Genomic DNA, 25,212 nt, shown 5'->3' with positions numbered 1-25,212 from the left:
TCACTTTCTTTGTTAGATCACCGACATACAGTTTAACTGAGGTCTAAGTCGTTCACTTTCTTTGTTAGATCACCGACATACAGTTTAACTGAGGTCTAAGTCGTTCACTTTCTTTGTTAGATCACCGACAGACAGTTTAACTGAGGTCTAAGTCGTTCACTTTCTTTGTTAGATCACCGACATACAGTTCAACTGAGGTCTAAGTCGTTCACTTTCTTTGTTAGATCACCGACATACAGTTCAACTGAGGTCTAAGTCGTTCACTTTCTTTGTTAGATCACCGACATACAGTTCAACTGAGGTCTAAGTCGTTCACTTTCTTGGTTAGATCACCGACATACAGTTTAACTGAGGTCTAAGTCGTTCATTTTCTTTGTTAGATCACCGACATACAGTTCAACTGAGGTCTAAGTCGTTCACTTTCTTGGTTAGATCACCGACATACAGTTCAACTGAGGTCTAAGTCGTTCATTTTCTTTGTTAGATCACCGACATACAGTTTAACTGAGGTCTAAGTCGTTCACTTTCTTTGTTAGATCACCGACAGACAGTTCAACTGAGGTCTAAGTCGTTCACTTTCTTTGTTAGATCACCGACAGACAGTTCAACTGAGGTCTAAGTCTAAAATGTGACGTAACATAAACGATGTCCCGATCAAATCTCTCTAGTTTGGATCCTATATCGTCGGCCAGCTTCAAAAGCAGTTGTGTATGACAAATTCACTCTGCTTGTCACACTCATAAATAAAATAAATTAAAGTTTTTGTATAGCGCTACTTTCATGCTTATAGCATGCTCAGCTATGGTCCAATCTCATTTGTGGACCAGTGGGAGGAGGGGGCAACTGGGAGAAATTTTCCGTGCTGGCTTTTAGGCGCTCAGTAACCACAACTCTGCTCGCGTCGGGTGTCGAACCTCGCACGCTTCTCACAGTGTCTCCCCCCTCGTTCCCCTATTTGGTCCAGAGAAGTAGTAACACTCATACTATTTCATCTTGCTGCTCTTTTATCCCATTGAAGAGATTTAATAAAATCATTGATTTTTTATCGGCCCAGTCTCTATTTGGAGCCATCACAAGGTTACTAACTCCGATGCCATAGTAACATTTCCCGAATCTTCCCTTCCATGCCACAATCCAATCATGACTTTCTCAACTTTGTTGTAGATATTGCTTATTTTTATATTGTTCAATGTTTTACATTCAATAGTTTTATTATTATTATTATTATTTCTCTTTATTCTATTACGGTTTGTGTGTGTGTCAGGCCTACCCGTGTATCTAATTAACCCTGTGCATCAAGCAGTCATTTAAAATTAGCCAATTTGTTTGCTAACTATTGGTAATTAATTATTTTGTTTGGAATCGAAAAAGTGAAAGAAATTGTACTTGAATGATGTGGTGGTGTAAGTATTTGTTCTTATTATATATTATAATATACATATATATTATATAAAAACAACGAAGATTAAATTACGCTATGACTACAACATGTCAAGCTTAAAGTTGAGGGTTATATATTTGATGTTAATATTTTTTCTATTATTTTTTTCGCCTTTGTAGATCTATGCTATTACTTTTATTACATAATTTATATATAGTTTTTAGTTATTGCTTAAAGTACAAAAGCTTGTTTGCAAAACAGCAACAGAAAAAAGTTGGCAAGTAATTCAAGGGAGATAGTCTAGTATTAAGCCTTAAAATCAAAATGGCGTATTTCCAATGACAATATATGGTAATAAGAAATAAAACTTAAAAATATATTTTTTAAAATCTATTTATCTCCGAAGAAATCACATTACATATCTGTATTCATGGGCGCCCGCAAGGGGGGCACTTGCACCCCCCTGGATTCTGAGTATCGAAATTTTAGCCATTTGTTCGCGCCATCAAATCAATTAACTTCTAGTAGCAACTGAACAAGTAGTGCTTCCACTGGTTAATGTAGTAGTGATTAGCCTAGGCGTATGGAAAGGATGGCCAACCATGTACGTGCGCGCCTCTGAATTCTGAGTAGCCACGTTTTAGCCAATTTTAAAAAAAAAATTTATAATGAAATGCATCTTCCAGAACTGTTTTTTTTTTTTTTGGTTTATTACGTAGATGTAGATTTAGTCAAAATCCGGGGTGGGGGGGGGGGGGGCGGGTTCCAGTGCATCACAATGTACCCCTCAGGGTGCCCATGTATTATAGATTCAAGAGTTTAATAAATTAATGTTTAGGAAAACTTTTCGCATCGGATCGTCTTCTAGATCTAAGTCTAAATCATGCGCCTGTCTCACAGGTGGCTGTAGCAATGCTGAAGGCTTTCAGAGAAGCTTTGAGGGTGTCCCTAAAGCATTTGCTTTGTCCACCTTGTGAGCGCTTTCCTTCCCATTAATTGGCCATACAGGAGTCGTTTAGGGATGCGGCGGTCTTCCATTCTGCAGATGGGTGCTGCCCTTCGAAGCCTGAACTGCATCAAGATTGTGTGGGTGCTTTGCAGGCCGCTTTTCGAAGGACTTCAGTATTGGCTATTTTTTCTTGCCATTTAACATTACGTATTTTTATTAGACAGTTCATGTGGAAGTGGTTCAGTTTTCTTTTTGCATGTTTTTTATACACACACTTGAGACCAAACAAAGTCCGCGACAGAGGACAGACGTAGACGACGAAAAGAAAATCTTAATCGACCGCCGGCGGACAATATTTTTGCCTGCTCTGGATTTGGCAAAATATGTAGGCTACAGCTGGGGCTGAGTAGCCACGGGAAATATTGCATTCTTCATTAATCTTCGGACTCGAACACAAACCTTATGATTATTATGTAGGTCTGTGATCTTATATATGTAGCATTATTTAAATCAGTCCCCCCTCCCCATTGTACTGCTGATTCCTTGCTTTACTTAAGTCTGTAATGACAATTGAAGTAATTACCTTGTGTTCCTTATGTTTCTTGTGTTCCTTATGTTTCTTGTTTCTTGTGTTCCTCGTGTTCCTTGTGTTTCTTCTCTCTATCTGTTAGTTTCTGCAGAATTCTACTTATGAGAAAAGAGTCCTTGTAATCACAACAAATTTCCTCATGGATCAATAAAGCAGTCTTAGTCATAGTCGTAATTCATATGCTGTATATATTGGGCCATAACAATACAGGGCCAGTTAGGCAATACTGGCTAGTCCACGATATGTAGTCTTGACTTGTAATGGACCACTCTTCACTCATACACACACATGTTTTTTTATAATGAAACGCGACATCCTTTTGATGCATTCTTTGTCTTGTATTCAGCTGAATATAGGTCAGTGTTTATCACATTGACAACTTTATAAGAAAAAATTGTTATTAACGAAAAGGGATATAATGGACACAAATATTCACCAATATTCTGGCACTGTAGTTCCAATGAGCTGAAGATTAAATGTCTCGCTATACAAGGAAACAGATTGTTTACTAGCCTGCATCCTTGACCTTAGATCGGACTACTCTGGACGTGCTAGGAACATGTTCCAAATCTTGACATTTCCTGTTTTTACTGTATGCAGCAGACCTTTTTCAATGACGTCCAGTCTTGACTTGTCCAATAAAAGCTGGATACATTCTGAAACTGCAAGATGGAGAGCAGTCCAACCTAAGTAATCACTATTGACACAATTTAGAATCAGTGGCGTGCCAAATGTGGGGAGAGAAGAGCATCCGCCTCTGGTGCGGGGCCGTAAGGGGGTGGCGCCAAAACATGACAAAACATATATATTTCACTAATTCAGATAAGCTAGCATGAATAATTGTATTAATCATTTCACTGATTTGTATCCGCTTTGTTAATTTTCAACCCCAGCCGAATGCAAAGTAAGTAAGTAAGTCAGACACTTAACTTAACTTTTTAAGCAGCATGGCTAAATGTACCTGTATTTCTAGGACTGTGACTGTTACTACAGATAGTTCATTAGCTAGCTTCGTTTTCATTATTTGTAAGTTATGTATTTCTCACTGGACTATGCAAATATGTATGACGTACACTATTGTAAGGTTGGGGGGGGGGCGCTGACAGCACTAGCCACTCCGGTTGGCTGGCATCCTTGGTACGCCTTTAGATATAATCCTAATATAAAAATAATTGTTAACTTATTAACGAAAGAGACTCACTATCTTAGTCTGAACTGAATGTCCATGTTAGTGATAAAGTGCCCAATCCATGTAATCTATAGAATCCCAACAAGAAGAAGATTAATGAGAAGTACAGTATTTCACGTAGGCACGCAGTCCCAGCTGCGACCTACATATTTTACCACAGTCAGCGCAGGCATAACTATTGTCCGATGGTGGTCGATTTAGGTTCCAGAGAGCGAAAAGGAGAGAGAGATAGAAGGACAGAGAGGGAGCGGGTCGTTAAACTTCATTGTTACAGATCATTAACATGTAGGCCATTTATTCAAATAATTTTTAAAAAGAAGTGGGTTCCGGCCATAATAAACAATATTAACTAATAAAACCTTGGAACAAATCAACGGGTGTAGCCGGTGTGAACTGCTAGCATGATATATATTTAATATTTTTGTTTTTGCCTGAAATGAATTGGGGTCTATTATGTTTGCCTACAATGGCTTAAGTATTTGATGAAACATACATGAAAAATAAAGATAAAATTTAAAAAAATAGCAAGGTTACAAAGACAGTCTGTGGGAAACAAACTGAAAATCGGCCCCCGACTTTGTCAAACCAGGCAAGTAACAAAGGCAGGGTTCAATGTTATCAGAATGAAATTTTATAAAAGACAAATGACAGAGAAGAATGGAGAAAAAGGGTTAACAGATCTTGTGTGGTGCCTCATCGGTCCAGCAGACCAAAGGATAGGTGAAAGTGAATGTGAAATTATATACGAACCTGGCCTAACTGATGTCTTATAATAAATATCTAACTGATCGATTTATTTGGGGGCTAGAACAACAAAGATATTTTCACGATTGAAGCCACAGCGGTTTAATGTACCAAATAAGAAGTCAGAAAACCAAGAAGTATAATGTGTGTAATTCTGTACATTAGTCACAAGACAAGAGTTGAATGTTCTTTTTAAATGCATTAAATTTGCAAATTTTATATTGCAAAAACGTTTATATATCAACAGACTGTAATTGAGAGAACATATTGGAAGAATGTCTATTATTGTTGTCATTTTCTCTGTTTTCATCTCAATACTGACGGTCAGTGTGATCTATTAATATAAACACTATTCTAATAACTTAGACTCTACTGTTCTGCCTTATATACAAAAGTCGTTAGAATCTCTGGTGTTATAACGTAATAGAAGAGAGATTTTTATTTGGGTAATAACGTGAGAATGTATTACCTTGTATAAGAGCTCATTGGAGTCTCTTTTGTAATTACATGTAAAAAAAATTAACCAATAACATTGTGCTAAAGGTGAGAGACACATTTAATGCCAATCTATAAGGCTTGACTTCCGATTCGAAGATTAAGGAGGAGTATTTTACTTGGCAACGCAGCCTTGCTGTCATCTACTTAGTTTGTCACACCCAAAGCAGACATAACCGTTGTGTCTTCCTGTGGTCGGTTTGGGTTCTCTTTCCGCCTGCTACTGAAAGGGGTTCTAACCAAGACAAAAGAAAGGAATGGAGAAAGACGGTCAACTAATCGTGTATGGTGCCCCAATGGTCCAACAGACTAAGGCAGTGTTTCCCAAACTTTTGACCTATGTGTACCTCATTTATAATTTTTGTAACCTTGATTACCCCTCGCCCCCCCCCCCCCCCCAAAAAAAAAAAAAGAATAAAAAAAAAACCCAATCAAAATACATTATTTAATTATACACTAAATAATAATGAACGAACAATGCAATTATAAGTAAAAGTTATTGTATAAATAACAATCTATGTGGATCAATGTTGATAATGTTTGTGTGCTGAGATAACAGATATTCGTTCTCTGGTTCTTCATGTTAATTTAAGAGGCGTTTGCTTTTTGACGTGATTTCTAGAAATGCTGACAGAGCATCTTAATTTACACATAAAGTTGGAAAAAGCAAGAAATTGTTTTGGAATGTTTTCAATCACACAACAGTTACCCCCCCCCTCCCCCATTCGGCTAGTGTTTCCTATGGAAATATCCGATACAGTTTGAGATCAACAGACATAGCTCGTATAGAGTAACATATTCAAATATTTATCAGTTATTGAACTAAAGCCGCCCTCGATATTCATTTTCACTCCACCCACATTTAACTCTTTCTCTCCGTTTTTATTTGTCTTCATTTTGCTCATTACTATTTCACTTCCCTGTTACGACCAAGCTTCAATAGCTTTGTTGTTTGTTATCAGAAAAAGTTGTATCTGGTACAGAATTAAAGGGAATAGCATGCTCTTTTATTTAACACAAAGTCAAGTTTATAAAATTAAACATTAATTTAATTTAATTAGGTCAAATCAACGATGGTATCGTCGATTAGGAGAGAAAGAGTTAATCATTGTTATTATTCATAAGAACTTTATAAAAATCATTTAATGGATGTCATAGTAACAGCTCTTATATATCGTCATGTAAATTTAAGCCTTATTTTTTCTTCACAGTTATGCTTCAATATGAGGCGAGTGAAGTCACAGGAGATCAAATGCCTGACCAGGTCAATGTAACTTTTAGCACAGAAACAAAATCTCTAACCAAACTTAATCTCAGACGCTCGCGGCATTTTAACCTCGATATTCCTTTGTATACTTTGGACACCGACCAGGAAGGAATTTTCCATAGACATAAAGTGAAAACCAGACCTAAAAAGGTAAAAACAGTACATTTTAAATTTTTTTTTTTAAAGAAATAGTTCCAATAGTCAACATACAAATTACAATGAAGAAAAACTTATTGTGCGAAACTTACTGAAAAGAATGTGATTGTGTTGCAAGCAAGTGTCTGGAGTAATGCACCCCTAAATTATTGTTTACATGTCCAGTGGTTAAGTGTGGGATTTAGGAAATTTAAGCATTGGAATATTTGACACCGGACATTAACGAACCCGGTAATTTATCGACCCAGAAATTTAGGTACCGGTAAATTAGGGATAGTTTATCATTAGAATAGTTTCTTGATTTCATTAAAAAAAAAATTCATATCAACAGTGAAAAATACACTCACACACACACACACAAGACTGGCTGCTCGAGTAAAATGTACACACATCGGCATACCATTCCACACGCTTAACACACGCAAAAAAAAAAAATAGATAACTCAATAAGACTACTGCTATTAACTCTTTCTCTTCGTAATTATTTTCCTCGTTTTGATAGTATTATTCGTTTTGCTCATTTGTACGTAATTTCACTATATTGTTTTGTTTAAACTTCAAAAACTTAACGTTTCTGTTTGTTATCAGAAAATGTTGTATTTGGTATCAAAATGCTCTTTTAACATAACACATATTAAAGCTTATAAATCTAAAAATCAATTTAGTTTAATGGGGATCAAATCAACGTTGGCATCGTCGATTAGGAGAAAGAGTTAAAGCTTCCTCCAGTCGCGAGACGACTTTTGGACGTCTGATAGAAATGTGAAGAAAGCCTGTGCATTAGAGATGGTTGGAATGACATCGCCTCCCTCCCCATGCAGCTGTTCTGGTACAGCTGCGTCGCAGGTTAAAGGCAGGTGCTGGTACAGCTGCGTCGCAGGTTAAAGTCAGCGACTCTCCGATTTTTCCTCAGGGTTGATTTTCTCAGCCTTTACCAAGTTTGGATATCACAACAAAATTAATGTGTATTATTTAGTTGGCCACGGGGATTTCGCCCCACAGTGTTTATTATGTGTATTTCATTAAAAACTTTTTTTTTATTATTATAGCTTTTATATAGCGCTACTTTCATGCTTATAGCATGCTCCGAGCGCTTTTGGTCCAATCTCATATACCTAACCCAGAGGGGGTATATATTTATAGCTTTTATAGCTTTTATATAGCGCTACTTTCATGCTTATAGCATGATCAGAGCGCTTTGGTCCAATCTCATTTGTGGACCAGTGGGGGGGGGGGGGGGAGGGGGTATCTAGGAGTTGGTTTTCCGTGCTCTCAGTAAACACATCTCTGCCCGAGTCGGGTGTCGAACCTCGAGCCCCCTTCTAGGTAGCCAAGCCAAGCCAAGTGCACTTGGCCTCTCGACCACGCTTCCAATGTTATTCTGTTCATATTTGTACGTTGTTCATTAGAACACAGTATATCGGCCTGTTTTTTTTTTCCATAACGCCAGTGTATTTTTCAATAAAAATTCAGATCTTGAGTTCGAAGCCTCATATAGACTAAGAAATGTATATCTGAGCTGAGTTGTGTTTGCTGAGCGCATAAAGGCTGCACAGAAAGATTCTCTCATGCCCAGATCCCCTCCAAAGAGATTGAGCCAGAGAGCAATGCTACGAGTAGCCTACTATACAGAAACTATACAAATTCTCTTAATCAGATAATTTTTTTTGTTGGTGATTTTCCCTAATGTAATTAGCTTTAAGCTTAATGAATACTTTGTTCGAAAATCCTAAAGGTCGATCCACATATGTTTCTTTTTTCAGGCCGATATGAGTGCTGGTCTATTCCGCGGTTAATCTACTCCATTGTTTTCTTAATTTCTTCCGGATAGAGAGGAATTGACATTTGTTAGCTCAAAAGTTATTTATTTATGTATTCTATCTTGGTCCAGAATGTCTAGTTTTTTTTATTGCCTTCGTTTTTAATATGTGCTGTTCTTCATTAAAGAGCCTTACAAATTGTTTGAATTTTTTTTTTCTTTTCAAATAAATACCTAACAATAAAGAGTAACCGACTTTTCCCCAGACGGTCGCTTCTTCAAGTTTTATAGACAGGGACGCTAGTTACGATGAGATGAATGCGGACACAGCGATAGATAATCTACAAGCATTTAACATAGGCTCTGGGAGTAGCATCGTTGGCATTTATGATCACGTGATGCTGTTAGGCTAACAGGGTAAGAATTACCCTACATTACTTAGTAGCCCCGCCCCCCCAACTAAAAAAAAAAGAAAAAGCCGCTAATAGTCTTGCATGGTTGGTCCGGCCCTCGTTTAAGCCCCCCCCCCCCCCCCCCAAAAAAAAGAAAAAAAACTAGAAAGATATTTTTAAAATCTGATATTATGATATTTTAAATATTACAAAGTTCTAATGCAATGGCTTTTTAAAAATCTTTTGAAAAAAATACTGCTACGAATCTCCACTATCCAGACTCTCTGCAGACTGCACCACACGACACAACGAACTTAAAGAACCTCACAACTCAAAGCTCCTAAGTATTAGTAACAGTTTAATTTCAAATACATCACAATTGGCGACAACATTAACACAGAGTAAACAAATCTCTCTTATATAGCGTCTCAACTGGCCTTCTAGAACCTTCTTGACCACTCCAGTTGATCACTTCCGCCGTGACCTGCGTGCGTAATATTTACAACACTGGTCCTTGCCGAACTGGCGAGTATTGTCGCTGGTCACGGTTGACCGCTCGTCCTGTGCTAGACTGGGGCGATTTGGGTAGGCTAAAAACACATACAGTTACGACCACCTGTGTCACCACCAAGTTTCAAACAATACCTTTTTTTTTTTTAAATTAATGATGCAAGTAGTTTTTTTCGCATAAATATACTCTTTTGAAAACAATTCATCAATTAAAGACACATAGATAAAGGCACATTTTTTATTCCATATGAAAGTTTGTACAAGTGCTCCCTCTTCCCTAGTGCTATTAGAGGAAGTAGGGGCTGCCTTAATCAGCCAGGAAAACCAACGACTTGGCATATTTTAAGTGACTTATAAACATGTATGACTAGATTGATACATGAATACGCGTAAAATCTTATCATCTTCTCTATTGAAGTAACGTCTTTGATTTATAAGAAAATTAATACATCCTTGCCTTTCTTAAGTCGTAGAACGACTGTGGTTTATCTCGTAGAACGACTGTGGTTTATCTCGTAGAACGACTGTGGTTTATCTCGTAGTACGACTGTGGTTTATTGTGGTTTATCTCGTAGAACGACTGTGGTTTATCTCGTAGAACGACTGTGGTTTATCTCGTAGAACGACTGTTGTTTATTGTGGTTTATCTCGTAGAACGACTGTGGTTTATCTCGTAGAACGACTGTGGTTTATCTCGTAGAACGACTGTGGTTTATCTCGTAGAACGACTGTGGTTTATTGTGGTTTATCTCGTAGAACGACTGTGGTTTATTGTGGTTTATCTCGTAGAACGACTGTGGTTTATCTCGTAGAACGACTGTGGTTTATCTCGTAGAACGACTGTGGTTTATTGTGGTTTATCTCGTAGAACGACTGTGGTTTATCTCGTAGAACGACTGTGGTTTATTGTGGTTTATCTCGTAGAACGACTGTGGTTTATCTCGTAGAACGACTGTGGTTTATTGTGGTTTATCTCGTAGAACGACTGTGGTTTATCTCGTAGAACGACTGTGGTTCATCTCACTGCTGACACCTATTCTCGAGACTAATTTCTATGATGATGAATACAAGAATGTAAGGGAAATTATATTAAAAGGAAAAAATATTTTTTTTTGTATATGCTGAGTAACATTTATCCATACAATTTAGCTATTAGTTGAAAAAAAATGTCATAAATTATATATTTCATTTGGTTTTCCTGATCAGTATCTCGCTGATCTTGGTATCTGAACAAACGTCGAATCCAGACCTTGTTGGTGAGTTTGCTAGTACTCGATTCTCTCCGTGAGACTCAGCTTTTGTTCAACGCTTGAGTGCAGAATTCAAGTTGACATCCTCAGGACTGTTCAAGTTCACATCATTCGTAGGCTTCCTGTCGTGGAAGCTACATTCGTAGGCTTCCTGTCGTGGAAGCTACATTCGTAGGCTTCCTGTCGTGGAAGCTACATTCGTAGGCTTCCTGTCGTGGAATCTACATTCGTAGGCTTCCTGTCGTGGAAGCTACATTCGTAGGCTTACTGTCGTGGAAGCTACATTCGTAGGCTTCCTGTCGTGGAAGCTACATTCGTAGGCTTACTGTCGTGGAAGCTACATTCGTAGGAATTGCTATCACAAACAGCGCTAATATCACTAGCGTCTCGGTTAAGTAAAGGATCGTATCTCTTTTTGACATGGTAGCCATCATGGTACCTATCGGTTTATCTGTCTTGTTAAGCATGGTACCTATCGGTTTATCTGTCTTGTTAAGCTTGGTTCCTGTCAGTTCATCTGTCTTGTTATACATGGCACCTACTGATTCATTTGTCTTGTTAAGCATAGTTCCTATTAGTTCATCTGTCTTGTTAAGCATGGTTCCTGTCAAATCATCTGTCTTGTTAAGCATGGTACCTATCAGTTCATCTGTCTTGTTAAGCATGGTACCAATCAGTTCATCTGTCTTGTTAAGTATGGTACCTATCAGTTCATCTGTCTTGTTAAGTATGGTACCTATCAGTTCATCTGTCTTGTTAAGCATGGTACCAATCAGTTCATCTGTCTTGCTAAGCATGGTACCTATAAGTTCATATGTCTTGTTAAGCATGGTACCAATCAGTTCATCTGTCTTGTTAAGCATGGTTCCTATCAGTTCATCTGTCTTGTTAAGCATGGTTCCTATCAGTTCATCTGTCTTGCTAAGCATGGTGCCTATAAGTTCATATGTCCTGTTAAGCATGGTACCAATCAGTTCATGTCTTGTTAAGCATGGTTCCTATCAGTTCATCTGTCTTGCTAAGCATGGTACCTATAAGTTCATATGTCCTGTTAAGCATGGTACCAATCAGTTCATCTGTCTTGTTAAGCATGGTTCCTATCAGTTCATCTGTCTTGTTAAGCATGGTTCCTATCAGTTCATCTGTCTTGTTAAGCATGGTACCAATCAGTTCATCTGTCTTGCTAAGCATGGTACCTATAAGTTCATATGTCCTGTTAAGCATGGTACCAATCAGTTCATCTGTCTTGTTAAGCATGGTTCCTATCAGTTCATCTGTCTTGTTAAGCATGGTTCCTATCAGTTCATCTGTCTTGTTAAGCATGGTACCAATCAGTTCATCTGTCTTGTTAAGCATGGTTCCTATCAGTTCATCTGTCTTGTTAAGCATGGTACCAATCAGTTCATCTGTCTTGTTAAGCATGGTTCCTATCAGTTCATCTGTCTTGTTAAGCATGGTTCCTATCAGTTCATCTGTCTTGTTAAGCATGGTACCAATCAGTTCATCTGTGTTGTTAAGCATGGTACCAATCGGTTAATCTGTCTTGTTAAGCATGGTACCAATCGGTTTATCTGTCTTGTTAAGCTTGGTTCCTGTCAGTTCATCTGTCTTGTTATACATGGCACCTACTGATTCATCTGTCTTGTTAAGCATAGTTCCTATTAGTTCATCTGTCTTGTTAAGCATGGTTCCTGTCAAATCATCTGTCTTGTTAAGCATGGTACCTATCAGTTCATCTGTCTTGTTAAGCATGGTACCTATCAGTTCATCTGTCTTGTTAAGCATGGTACCAATCAGTTCATCTGTCTTGTTAAGTATGGTACCTATCAGTTCATCTGTCTTGTTAAGCATGGTACCTATAAGTTTATATGTCCTGTTAAGCATGGTACCAATCAGTTCATCTGTCTTGTTAAGCATGGTTCCTGTCAGTTCATCTGTCTTGTTAAGCATGGTTCCTATCAGTTCATCTGTCTTGTTAAGCATGGTTCCTATCAGTTCATCTGTCTTGCTAAGCATGGTACCTATAAGTTTATATGTCCTGTTAAGCATGGTTCCAATCAGTTCATCCGTCTTGTTAAGTATGGTACCTATAGATTCACTTGTCTTGCTAAGCATGGTACATTTATCCATATCTCAAGTTAAATTTTAACTATGGTACAGAACCCCAACCCGTCCTGGGTACGCCCATGCGTGCACTATTCATACCACTATAATTTGCCCTCACAAACACATTCCTAGCACCAGTACTGAGTGCCGGCACCTTTTTCAATTTTGGGGTTAAAATTATTACTTTTCTTGTATTTTAATGTTTATTATTAATTTATTAGTAGTTAAAGTTAGGCACTCGATCATTGAGTACTGGCACCAATTTTATTTTTACAAAAAAGCACTGTATATCGGGTTAGGGTCCGACTTGATCCGAGATTGGGCTTATCAGAAATAGAGTGTACAAACTTTTTACAAGGCAGACAGAATGAGTTGATATAAGCTTTGTAAAAATAGAGTAATTTAAATTCAGTTCAGTACATTTAACATTAATATCGAACAATATCGCATCCATTCTTTTCATTACAGTTATAACCTCTTTACAGCGGATGGTAACAATAATAAACAAGATACCTTAGGTAAGTGCTCTCTTTTCGGGTTAATGTCTTTTGTCTTTTGACAGTACTTTAAAGTGATAGGCCTACCTCAGCTCATGATCATACTTCCTTCCAGAATCTTGTTTGACAATTGATTTGTTACAACAGCTTAATATATTTTTTTAATTTAATGGGGTTTTTTTTTTTTACGAACCAGATACGATGTGAGTGTATGTATTATACGCTTAACACTTTTTTTTTAAAATGTAAACTGTTTCACATGTTTTGGATGTTTCTTCAGAGTTGAAGATAATTTACTTCCTAGTCCAAACCTCCCGCAGGAGGACGGGGGATGGCAGCGGGCAGGGTAGGAACCCTGGACCATCGAGACAACGGAACGACAGTCCGGCGAGCATACCGCACGAGCAGGCAGCCATGTAGTGGGAAACTAGGTCGTAACGCTGAGGTCATATTTTAAAAGTATTTCCTTTTTCTTACTAAAAGTTCTCAATGTCTTCGTCTCTTTGTTTTGACTGATGACTTCATTAGACCGTGATTCAAGATTCGCAGTGAAATAACAAATCGAACAAGTAAAATTTAAGTTGTTTTTAAATGAAGTCTTCACTAATGAAGCCGTTTGATGGTCTATGATTTCTCATTTAATCAATTTCCTGTAATCCTTATCATTGGAACGAGTCTTTCTTCTAAGTCTAAGCTTTACACATTCAAGTTCTTCTATTCACAATTCAGCTCAAGATTTCTACTTTGAGCTTGTGTGCAAGGTGTTCATGAACGTCTATTTTATGTTGTTCATTTACGTGTCCTCTTTAGTGTTCACTTTTTAAAGCTGGTCAGACATCTTGAGTTATCACTTTTCTTGCCTCCAGGGCCGGCCTTAGATAAATCGTGGCCCTAGGGGAAATGCATTTGGTGGCACTAAATGAAATGTGAACTACTGGCCCGAATTGCACTCCACAGCAGCACTTTCAGAACATATAATAATATGCGAACTGATTACTCCATATGTCCCCCAGAGAGCCCTGCGCTCAATGGACTCAACGCTTTTAGCGGTGCCACATTTCTCCCTCAAAAGCTACGGTCTGAGGGTTTTTTCAGTGCACGAACCAAAGGTTTGGAACTCACTCCCTAGTGATCTCAGACAGACAACATGCTACACCACTTTTAAGAAGAACATTAAGACTTATCTGTTTAAAACTTTTTTAGATTAGTTTGTCATTGTAGTTGTCATGTTTGTGTTTGTAATGTTATTACAGCGCATGGAGCCTACGTTTTGTTTGTTAACAGCGCTTTATAAATACAATTGTTATTATGTAAAGGCAAAATATTAGCCCTCGACAACAAATCAGACTGATGCACTCCCTTGTCATGGCCGCATTTGTATTGTGAGTCTTGGACGTTGACGAGGAGGATCCTAACAATGGAATAGAGATGCTACAGAAGGATCCTAGGTATCATATTCAAAGACTGCATCACAAACCAAGAGATAAGAGACAGGGTTACCGCAACAATTGGACCCCATGATGACCTGCTAACTAGCGTTAAAAAATTTATATTCATATTAAAAAATCATCGGGGCTCGCAAAGCCCTTCCTTTAGGGAACAGTACCAATAAAAAAAAAAAGAAGAAGAGGCAGACAGAGAAAGCGATGGGAGGACAACATAAAAGAATTGACGGGCCTGTCATTGAAAGAGGTTCTAAAGCAAAAGACATAGAGAAATGGAGAAAGACTGTCGACGAATCTTGCCTGGTGCCCCAACGGTCCAACAGACTAAGGAATAGGTAAAGGTAAAAAGTAAATGAAAAAAAGCAATATTTCACTTGGATACGAAACCCAGTTGCAGCCTTCATATTTTGTTACATCTAGTGTCGACAAATCCTTTTTTTTTGTAGAGTGTTCTTGAGTTATAGATAAATTTAGGAAATTTAATGAGTAGCAATATAGGAACCATACGTGTAGTTTGACAAAGACAGAAACTACAAGATTAGAGATACTCTAAGAATAGTGACAAGAGAGACACTCAAGTTAGTAGAGCGGAAGACATTAGTCCATGTAAATAAATCTGTTCAACTTATTAACACTTTTTTTTTAATCCCTTGAGAGCGCCTGAGAAGCCGAGCATGAGGATTGAGTGATCTAAGTAGGAGCATAACTGTCTATTTAAGTTTCCTTTTCGTATTCGGCTCCTGTGGGTTAGGCCTTCTTCTGTCAGCTTTATTCTCCCATGCCAGTTAGGGCAAAATGGAATCTGATTTAATTTAATATGTTATAATTATTTAGTAATATTATACTAATATTATTATTTCAAATAGGTAAAAAAAAACACTCATGATATCACAATTTACTTATCCATTTAGTTATGACTTGCTTACAAATCTGAAAGAACATATCCAAACCATATCCAGGACAAATCCTTAACCTATGTTCTAATAACGGAATCCTAATTTCTCTCAGGGATTGCTTTTGGTGAAACAATGTGCCGAACAAACGGGAAGAGCTCTTCTGTGATAGAAGATCGCCAAGAAGATCGCTATTCTATCTCTACTTCTCAAACGGTAGCACATGAACTGGCACATGGGTAATCCTTTGCTATTTAGTTTGTTGGAAGGCATTAATGCTGCTATAAGGAAACTCGCAACAATTTGTCCAGATTCAGCGACATGTCTAAAGTGAATCAAGCTGTTGTGTCACAACAGACGGTGGCCTACTTAAACATCGAGACGTATATAAGATTAGGGTATATCTTATTCCCCATTTCACTTTCTTGTAGCCATCGACGATGTCATAAAAATACATTAAACGGGCTGCATTCGGATTTCAATCGAGTTGGATTTTGCAGACGACATAGCATTACTTTGAAATACAATTTAATGTATACTCGAGATGACGGATAAAGACGCCCTCAAAGTTATGCATATTGGGTGCAGGTTACCCAATACACCCATAAGCATTGGTTATACAGATCTTGAACAAATAGAAAAGTTAACCAAGCCTATTTAGAAGGTGTTATCTCAAGCGATGAAGATCATATCATGGTGTTGCATGTCGGATTTAAAAATTAAGGCCTATCTGAATAAACAAAATTAATTAACCTGGAGATTAAAATCCAGCTTCTCAATACAATCATTGTCCCAGCGGCCCCCACGCTTCGAGACTTGGAAGGCTGAAACGAGGCTGAGTAGATGGCTGAGAAAGATACTAGGAATAACATACTGAGATAATGTACCCAATAGAGAAATATTTTCCCCTACAGGCCGTCTAAGGAAAGTGGCGACTGAATGTCGATTGACATTTGTGAGACATATCACATTAGACAAGACGAAACACGTTTACCAAAGTCAGACTTAAAGATGAAAGCCGAAAAGAGGAACGCAAAAACATGTCTAGCATGGCCTCACACTTTTTTTAGAAGTCCTGAATTCCGTGGAGCCAGCTGGGAAAGGGCTGTGGATAGAGCTTGCAGCCTTATACGTCGAATGAGGCGTTTCAGTCTATGTGTTTCTGAACAGTTTAAAATAAACAATGCTAGGTTTGCCACTCAACTGGTTAGATTAGATGATTAGAGTGCCTTAATCTCACTCGTAGTGTTCCGGGACGAAGCCCCGGACGCCGAGCGTTTTTCTACATTTCTGAGCTTCAGAAACTCTTTTCCTGGTGTCTACAAGAAATTATTTTTCTCAAATTCAAGGTATTAATGTTTTAGTTTTAAAAGTTGCATTTTACTCACTTGGGTGTCACCCCCTGGTGGGTGTCACCAGGTGCGGACCGCACACCCCTAGTGACGCCACTGCGCTTAACCACTCAACCACCGCGTCTACTTAATTAGACTTATAAACAAATGGGCTAATAGCAAAAATAAAGGAGATGTGTTACATAGATTAGCTGATACGCCTAGCGATAGTGTTAAAAGTTTTGTTTCGTTGGGTACGTCAGCTGTGGGGAGAGGGGTGTTATGCTCTTCCGCATTGTATAGTACTTGAAAATGTAACTAAGTCCAACTGGAGGTAACACTGAACTCAATACTGGAACAGATAACACCAACGAAAGGCCAACAATCGATACATTGAGTCGACGCTGGTGTTAAAACAGCAAACACTTTTAATACTTAAGGTGGATCTAAGGTTAGAGAATAGTAAGAAATGACCAAAATATCACTTTTTCATTCTCATCATATTTATATTGTACAACCATTTCTCTATCAAATTCAGTTTATTTGAGGCAAGTATTCCTTCTAGAAGTATTTTAAAATAATTTTTGTATTAGGTGGGGTAGTGTTTGTTTACCTTAGCAACGACCATAAGCAGGTAAATATTTTTGTTTTTGTTTTTTTGTAAATAATACTTTTTAATTATTTTCTAATGAAGTTAAAATGCGATATGCTTATAGATATAAAGGAAGTAGCTAAGGGAATGTACTCTATTACTTCACTGTCCCAGTCAACAAAAGCATGTTTATTTTCTGTTGGATTTTGTGTAATTTCTAGCAACATTTTTTCGTTTTGGATTGCTGCCGGTTAAAGACTCTTTTGTATATTTTGATATTTAGATCTATATTCATATTGCATTTTTATTTGTGTAACAATAATGGCCGATAAGCATAATAAAAGGCAATGTTGTGGTAGAAAAAGAAAATTTCATGGGAATAAATAAGACCAAGTCTGCAAAGTCTACAAGTAGTACAAGTGATGATCATGGACAAGTTGGTGAACAACAAGAGACACATCAAGCTGCTTCACCTAATGTAGATATTTCATCTGAATCAAGTTTATCAGATAATCCACTGGATTGTAATATCTTTTTAAACCTAGCATGTTTTAATAATTTCTTGGCAAGTTACTTGATATATGTCCTAAATGCTTCAACTATTCTCTAAATTTGTTTTTGAATGAAAGCACAAGAATTGGATTTTGTCAGGAACTAATTGTGAAATGCACTTCAGCTGACTGCTCATTTGAAGAAAGCTTTAGATCTTCTAAAGAAAATAGAGATGGTCAAAAAAGAGGATTTAGGGAAATAAATCACAGAATGGTATCATTTGTAAGATCCATAGGTCGAGGTCACAGTGCGCTCTTGAATTTTTGTCAACACACAAACAGTCCACCTCCTATTTCTGAAACATCTTATCAATTTGTAATGCATACCATAGGCCTTGCATCTAAGAAAGTTGCAGAAGAAAGTATGGAAAAGGCTGCAAGGGAAGTGAAAGAAAAGGTTGGAATCAGCAACGAAGAAGGCATCACTGACTGCGGTGTGAGCATTGATGGGACATGGCAGCGTCGAGGGCACTCGAGCCATCATGGCGTTGTTACAGCCATATCAATAGAAACAGGTAAATGTTTAGACGCAGAAATTCTTACAAATAGCTGTAGACTTTGCACAAAATGGTCTAGTAAGAAAGGAACAGCTGATTATGATAAGTGGATTACCAAACACAAATGTAAAGTAAATCATGTTGGTAGTTCAGGGGAACCGTCCGATGTCCTCTATTACTAGCTGTCTATATAATTCTTCTTATTCTTACTGTAAAGAAGAAAGCGTCTTGATTCTAAAGCGTCGCTTAGAGAGTTCTTGTTTTTTAACTATCTTTCACGTCACTTGTCACTAAGTACAACTTTCCCCTTATTCCCGAAACAAATAACTAAATCCTAATCATGTCATAACAGGGGGAACTGCTGTGGGGAGAGGGGGAAACTACTGTGTTGGTGACATCGTTTCGACTATAGCAAATGACCAGGCATTCATTATCATTTTTATGAGATTATTCCTCATTCCATATGCTAGGACAAATTTGTACAAAATCTCCTTCTTCCCTAGCGCTATTAGAGCATGGAATGGGTTGCCTGAGCTAGCCAGGAAAACTAGTGACTTGGCGGAGTTTAGGTCATTGGTTAATATCCATGACTAAATGCATGACGCGTAGGACGTAATCATCTTCTTATTTGAAGTAGCGTCTGTATAAGATAAGATTCATAGTCGCAATTCACTGTCCTTTACATTGTTTAATTTATCATGAAATTCTTCAATAAAGAATTTTGCTATTACTTTAGTTCGCCTACCCGAGCAGTATTAGATTCAATTGAAAGCCTCCTGTAGGTTATGGCGGGCAGGAGACTTTGATTTTGTAATATATGGAGCGGGGAGTATACCACAAAGCAGCCATGTGAGGCAGGAAAAGACAAGACTTTCTTAAACAACCATACTAGGAAATTTAACTAGTTAATTTATTACAATTTGCAGCCTCTCAGCACGTCATGACGGAGAAAACAATCTCTGCAACGCTTCAGAGAGATACATTATGGGTTCTCCTGATGCGGAAAAAAAGCCTGGGACAGAGTATAATCCATGGCTGTTCTCTCCCTGCAGTGTCAGTTACTTTACCAGCTTTTTGAAGAAAAAATTGAGCTCCAGGTTGGTTTCTACATTGTTATGAAAACATTTATTTGTTGTTGTTTCAACTCAAGATCTGCATGTGGCTGTTGAAATTTGGTGGTGCCTCGAAAAGAACATGTAAATCGACCACCGGCGGAAAATGGTTATGTCTGCGCTGGTTGTGGCAAAGTATGTAGGTCGCAGATGGGGCTGTTTAACCACGGAAAATACTGCATTCTTATAAATATTCAGAGTCGAAGACATGCCTTATTATTTACAAAGCTTGTATCAACTCCCTGTGTCTGTCTGGTGAAACGTTTGTACATGTTAATTCTCACGTACTCAATCTTGGAAAAAAAAAAATGAAATTTTGCACAATTTCTTTTATCTGCCAGTACAAGAATCAAATAAAAAAAAAACCAATTAGTTAGTTAATTATTGTTAATGAATTGTTGGGTGTCTTTGTTTTGGTATCTCGAGCAAGGGAAAGAAATTTCACTTGACTGATATGCTGAATTATTATTATTTGTAGAAAGAAAATTTTGTAAAATCCATTTTTATAGGCATCTCTCAGGCAGAGGTGTTACCGTATTGGCTTGAGGAGGCTGAGGAGACCTCGGGTTCGAACTCAGGCTTCTCACTTTTTTTTTACAAATACATTAAAAAAGCGATCACTCAGATACTCCCTTTTTTCTTCCCCCAATCCCTTTTCCAACTGGTGCAGACACGTGATAGGATCATAGCGTATTAAAAACCTAAAAGCTAAACAAAAACAGTTGTTTAAAATATTTCTAATCGCGCATATTTATTATTGTTTGTCTAGAATCAAGATAGGCCACTTATATTATAAATTTAATTACATGACTAATCCAAACTAATTGATATAACTAGATTTAATACTTTTTTAAATATTATTTTTATTTTGCTTGTTATTAGGTTATATTTGAGTTTGAGTCTGTCTTTTTTCAATTTTATAAGCTGAAAAACTGACATTTTTAAGTAGTATTCGGCATCTGTAAGCATGCTTTCTTTATGGCACTTAGTTTAGTTTCGAGGCGCACTTCAGTAGACGGACTTTAAAACGCCACATTTTAGTGACGCCCTTGTTAGTGAGTTTGACATTATTGATGTAGACTTTTAGTTTAGTGACTGGCTCAACTGTGTCCCCTTCTGTAATAAAAGTTAGTCATTGTGCTATCTCAAGTTTGGATTCTGTATCGACTCTCTGTGACTGTGTTAGCTATGTATTGATCTCGCACTTGTAGTTCACTACACAGTACACCCAAGCATCTATGATTCTTACCAAGGTAATAGAGAATATAGAAATATAGAACTCCAATTCACACACACATCAAATCCAATCATGAATAGTAAAGATGACGACTACTATTATTATTATGTTAGAAAAGAATGACTATTCATTCTCTGGCGCTGCCAGGGTCGAGTTTAGTTAAAGGGAAAGACAATTCATCGTAGTCACATTATCAGTTTCCACTGACAAATTTTCTGGTGATGTAGCAGGTCGCTATCTCAATTTCTTTCTCTTCTTCTTCTTCATCGTTCTCATTGTTATGTTGGAGTGTTCATATGACTAGACCAATACATGAGATGAACTGCGCAGTGGTTTCCAAATCAGGGAGCTCTCCATATAGTTTTTTTTTCTATTGGGGTGATTTGGGGCCAATGTCTTATACGGGCCTCTTGGTAGAGAGAGCAGTTTTGGAGGACGTGGTCGGCATTTTCTGGTGGTACTCCACATGGGCAGATTTCACTGGTTCCAATTTTGAGCTTCCGGAACATGTGTTGTCGCATTCTGTTGTGTCCGGTCCTGAGTCGAAAGATTAGACGTTGGTCTTGTCGGGATAGCTTATAGTAAGCGTCATCTTTCTTGTGATTTGGATGGGAGCTCGTCCATTTCTCATTTATTTTATCTACAATTAATTTCTTCATTTCTTCTGGATAGAGTGCAGAGTTTACTTGTGAGTTTGTTTTCCTTCTCTTGATTAAACTGCTCTTACCAATGAAATAATATTGTTTTTAATCTATGAGGAAATTTTGTTTTACATATGCCTAGTGTATTTTGGAGTGGGGGCAGGGCTGGGTGGGGGATGTGGTTGTTCACAGAGTATGCCTTTGGAAACAGCATATTAAATAACGTGGTGCATGAAAGAAACACAGAACAAAGAACCAAATCAATATGTGTTTGACATACCTCTGGGTGGTATGTTTGCAAATGTCACTGATCAGAAAGATTTTTTTTTTTTTTTTTGAGATGTGGATCAACTAATGATTATTTCACTTGGCACTGCAATGCTGCTAGGTGGAGTTGTCATATTGGTTCATGTCCTGGTCAGTTCTGACATTTAGTTGGCTATATTTAATTCACCATTTTCATTAATAAAATTTGTTTCCTAGTGCTGGCTTTTTAAAGTAATATGTATGCATTCTTAAGTGTTTCACCACTAAGCTTATAAAAAAAAACACAATTTTAACAATTCTAGATGTATAATTAAAAAAAGGGACAAAAGTGAAAATTTGGGTTCAGTAAATTCAGTTAATTTGCTCTACATTTCATTGTGAAGTTATTATTATTATATTGAGCCTTTGTAATTGTTTATGATATGAATACAGTTTAAATCACTAATGAACAACTATATTACCATGTACATATGTTTTTTTTTTTTTAAAGAATTATTTGGAAAAAAAACAACAATTAAGTTGTTACTAAGTCCATAAAAATTAATGTGACTGGATCCCTAACGCATATTTTTCCTTACTCAGGTGATGCTGGAGTCATAAACAGTACGATACAGAGGTGGAACAAAACTGGAGTTTTAGTTCGTATGTTTGTAGTAAGTCATTTTTCTTTGAAGTCATTTTGTTGGGACGAATCAACTTATTTGTTTGGATTATTTTGTTTTTAGAAAAAGTTCTTGTAAATTCTTTTGTCTACACAAGTCAGTTCAAGTTGTAGTTCTCTCTACTGTACAATGGTGTTTCTAGGTTAGGGTATGTAATAAAATTTTGGCTTATTTTCTTGTCTAGGAACTTGGCATCTACTCCAGACATTATTCTGAAGAACTCTCAAGTCAAAGAAAAGAAGAAATGTTTATGGTTAAGGACTTGGGCTCCAATTATACTTACACTTCAAAAGCTTACTTTGAAAGGTCAGTACTGAGATATTTTATTGGTTGACTAGTTATATTGATTGATTGGCCAGTGATATATAAAGGCTGACCAGCAACAACCTGGTTTGCTGGTGGTATTTTATTGCTTATCGGTGTAACTTGTTGGCAAGGCAGCGCTTCATCTTAACTGTTGCACCGCCTAGACAACATTATTAAAAAAGCATTCAAAAATAACATGCACAACACTACAATATTTAAATTAACTTTTTGAACAAAAATGTCTAAGAAAAATCGGAAAAATCTTGGAAGACAACTGCCACCCTCTCCATCATAACTACATCAAGTTGTCACGAAGTGGGCGACTTCTGTCAATCAAGACAAGAACAGAGCAGTACAAAAACTCGTTCGTTCCTTATTATGTCAGACTTTATCAACACCTCTCATTGATCAGGAAACATGAAAAGAACCAAGATGTGTGTAGTCGCTGAAAGCAATCTTAGTCTTAACAATATGTTTTAACAATTGTATTTTAGTTTAAAAAATTATAATGTACAATGAACAGTGATCATTACTACTTGTATTTAAGGTTGACCATTAGCATCATTAGTTATATTTTTTGTGGACCATGACATAATATTTCTGATAAGAGAAATATATTATTGGCCATTATATGGTGACTAGTAATACTAAGGAATGACCATTGCTATTGTGTTGGGAAATTGTATTGATTATTATCATTAATATTGTGTAATTGATTAGTATTTTGCATGATTGATAAAGGATGTCTTATTTCTACTGGTTAGTGACTCACACATATGAATGCTTCATGATGCTAATTATTCTATATATATGTAAATTTGTATATGTATATAAGATTACAGTTATATTTGCAACACATTCTTTTTTTTTTCCTCTATAGAGTTGTGCCTACATATGAATTAAATGTTCAGGCAATGAGTAATAAAAGCATTCCGTTTCTGTTCTATCCTCCATCTTCACCTACCCCTGAGTCTGTTGGGGCACTTCACATGATGTCCATTGTCTTTCTCCATTCCTCTCTTGTCTTTTGCCTTGACTAGATAGAATCTCTTTCGATGAAGCCTGTCTTCTTTAATGTTTTTCTTCCCAATGCTTTTTCTGTTTTTCCCTTGTACCCCTTTCCTTGCAGGAAGGTCTTTTCAAATCTTGAAGACCTCTATTTATACAGTTTAAGTTTGCTTTTTCTCGCTGTAGTCTTCAGGACATCATGGGCCCAGTTGCCATTGTGATCCTGTATTGAATTTCCTTATTTGTGATGCCGTCGTTGAAAGTATACATAGGAACTTTCTATAGTATCTAGATTCCATGGCTAGGATTCTCCTCTCTAGATGTACTGTTAGAATTCACTTGGTAATAATCCATATGATCAGTTGTACAGAAGCACATTCATTCCAGAATTCTAACAGACAAATCAATGCATTTCTGCTGGCTTTCTTTTTGACTTCTAAAGTTTGTGTTTTGTTGAACTTGCTGTGAAAGTCCTTGTCAGAACAAGCTGGTTATGATGTTCTCTTCAATTCTTATTATATCATTTCTTAACACTTTAAAAATGGGATTTTTTTTTGTAGTATATAGACTATTAAATCTCTGGGTTTTTTTTTTCTTGAAGAAATATATATATAACAATTAGTGCTAAGGGTTAAATAGCTTTATATATAGATTCAATAACATGTGAACTGTAGCCAAAATTTTTCTTTAATCAAAATGAATGCTGTTACATCAATGGTATCCTAAAAGTTGTTCTTTGTGCCTCTTATAAGTTGTTTATTTGAAAATATTTGTAATATTTTAAGTCTTTGCTTCCACTATTAGTACATTTTAAAAAAAGGAGTATTGATGGTTGAAGTTGTCCCTGCCAGCTTCCCCATCAGTAGTGCTCTCCACATAGAAGTTGTTGCATCTCTTGATGTAATGAGGCTTATTTGTTCAGTAGTGCTCTCCACATAGAAGTTGTTGCATCGCTTGATGTAATGAGGCTTATTTGTTCAGTAGTGCTTTCCACATAGAAGTTGTTTCATCGCTTGATGTAATGAGGCTTATTTGTTCAGTAGTGCTTTCCACATAGAAGTTGCTGCATCGCTTGTGCTGTGTGACTCCACATAGAAGTTGTTGCATCTCTTGGCTTATCTGTTCATACTTTTGATTATTTCAGACTGTCCCAAGCTTATCCTATCATACAAGAAAATCTGAACAAGTTAATAGAAGATGAAGACTTTGGTCTGGATCCTCATCGAGCTGCAATAGATAGAGACAATCTAAGAAATATCAAATCTGATTTGATTGGTCAAGAAAGAAAGCTTTAAGGTATACAACTTTTAAAGCCTGCAATGCAAAATAATATTTTTTTGCCTGTTGACAAAGTATTCATATTCTTTACTGCCATATTTATTGAGT

General features: G+C 37.0%; 1 protein-coding gene across 5 annotated transcripts; it reads left to right on the top strand.

The window, feature by feature from the left end:
• Positions 1 to 1,653: 1,653 nt before the first annotated feature.
• LOC129923362 (uncharacterized) lies at positions 1,654 to 24,160 on the top strand. 5 transcript variants are annotated; one of them, XM_056013897.1, is made up of 8 exons: positions 1,654 to 1,732; positions 6,559 to 6,764; positions 13,256 to 13,305; positions 15,738 to 15,861; positions 18,429 to 18,611; positions 22,433 to 22,503; positions 22,697 to 22,818; positions 23,699 to 24,160. In XM_056013897.1, the coding sequence occupies exons 4-8, from the start codon at positions 15,846 to 15,848 to the stop codon at positions 23,856 to 23,858; spliced, it is 552 nt and encodes a 183-aa protein (XP_055869872.1). In that variant the 5' UTR covers positions 1,654 to 1,732; positions 6,559 to 6,764; positions 13,256 to 13,305; positions 15,738 to 15,845; the 3' UTR covers positions 23,859 to 24,160. The 5 variants fall into 5 exon arrangements, with proteins under 5 accessions (XP_055869872.1, XP_055869876.1, XP_055869873.1 ...); XM_056013901.1 differs by lacking the exon at positions 15,738 to 15,861; XM_056013898.1 differs by lacking the exons at positions 1,654 to 1,732; positions 6,559 to 6,764; positions 13,256 to 13,305 and having other exon boundaries at positions 14,647 to 15,861.
• The last annotated feature ends 1,052 nt before the right edge of the window (positions 24,161 to 25,212 follow it).

The sequence above is a fragment of the Biomphalaria glabrata genome, chromosome 16, assembly GCF_947242115.1.
Source record: "Biomphalaria glabrata chromosome 16, xgBioGlab47.1, whole genome shotgun sequence".
In the NCBI taxonomy this organism is placed as follows: domain Eukaryota; kingdom Metazoa; phylum Mollusca; class Gastropoda; family Planorbidae; genus Biomphalaria; species Biomphalaria glabrata.
The sequence above is the reverse complement of the archived record's forward strand: the minus strand, read 5'-3'. Positions and strand labels throughout refer to the sequence as shown.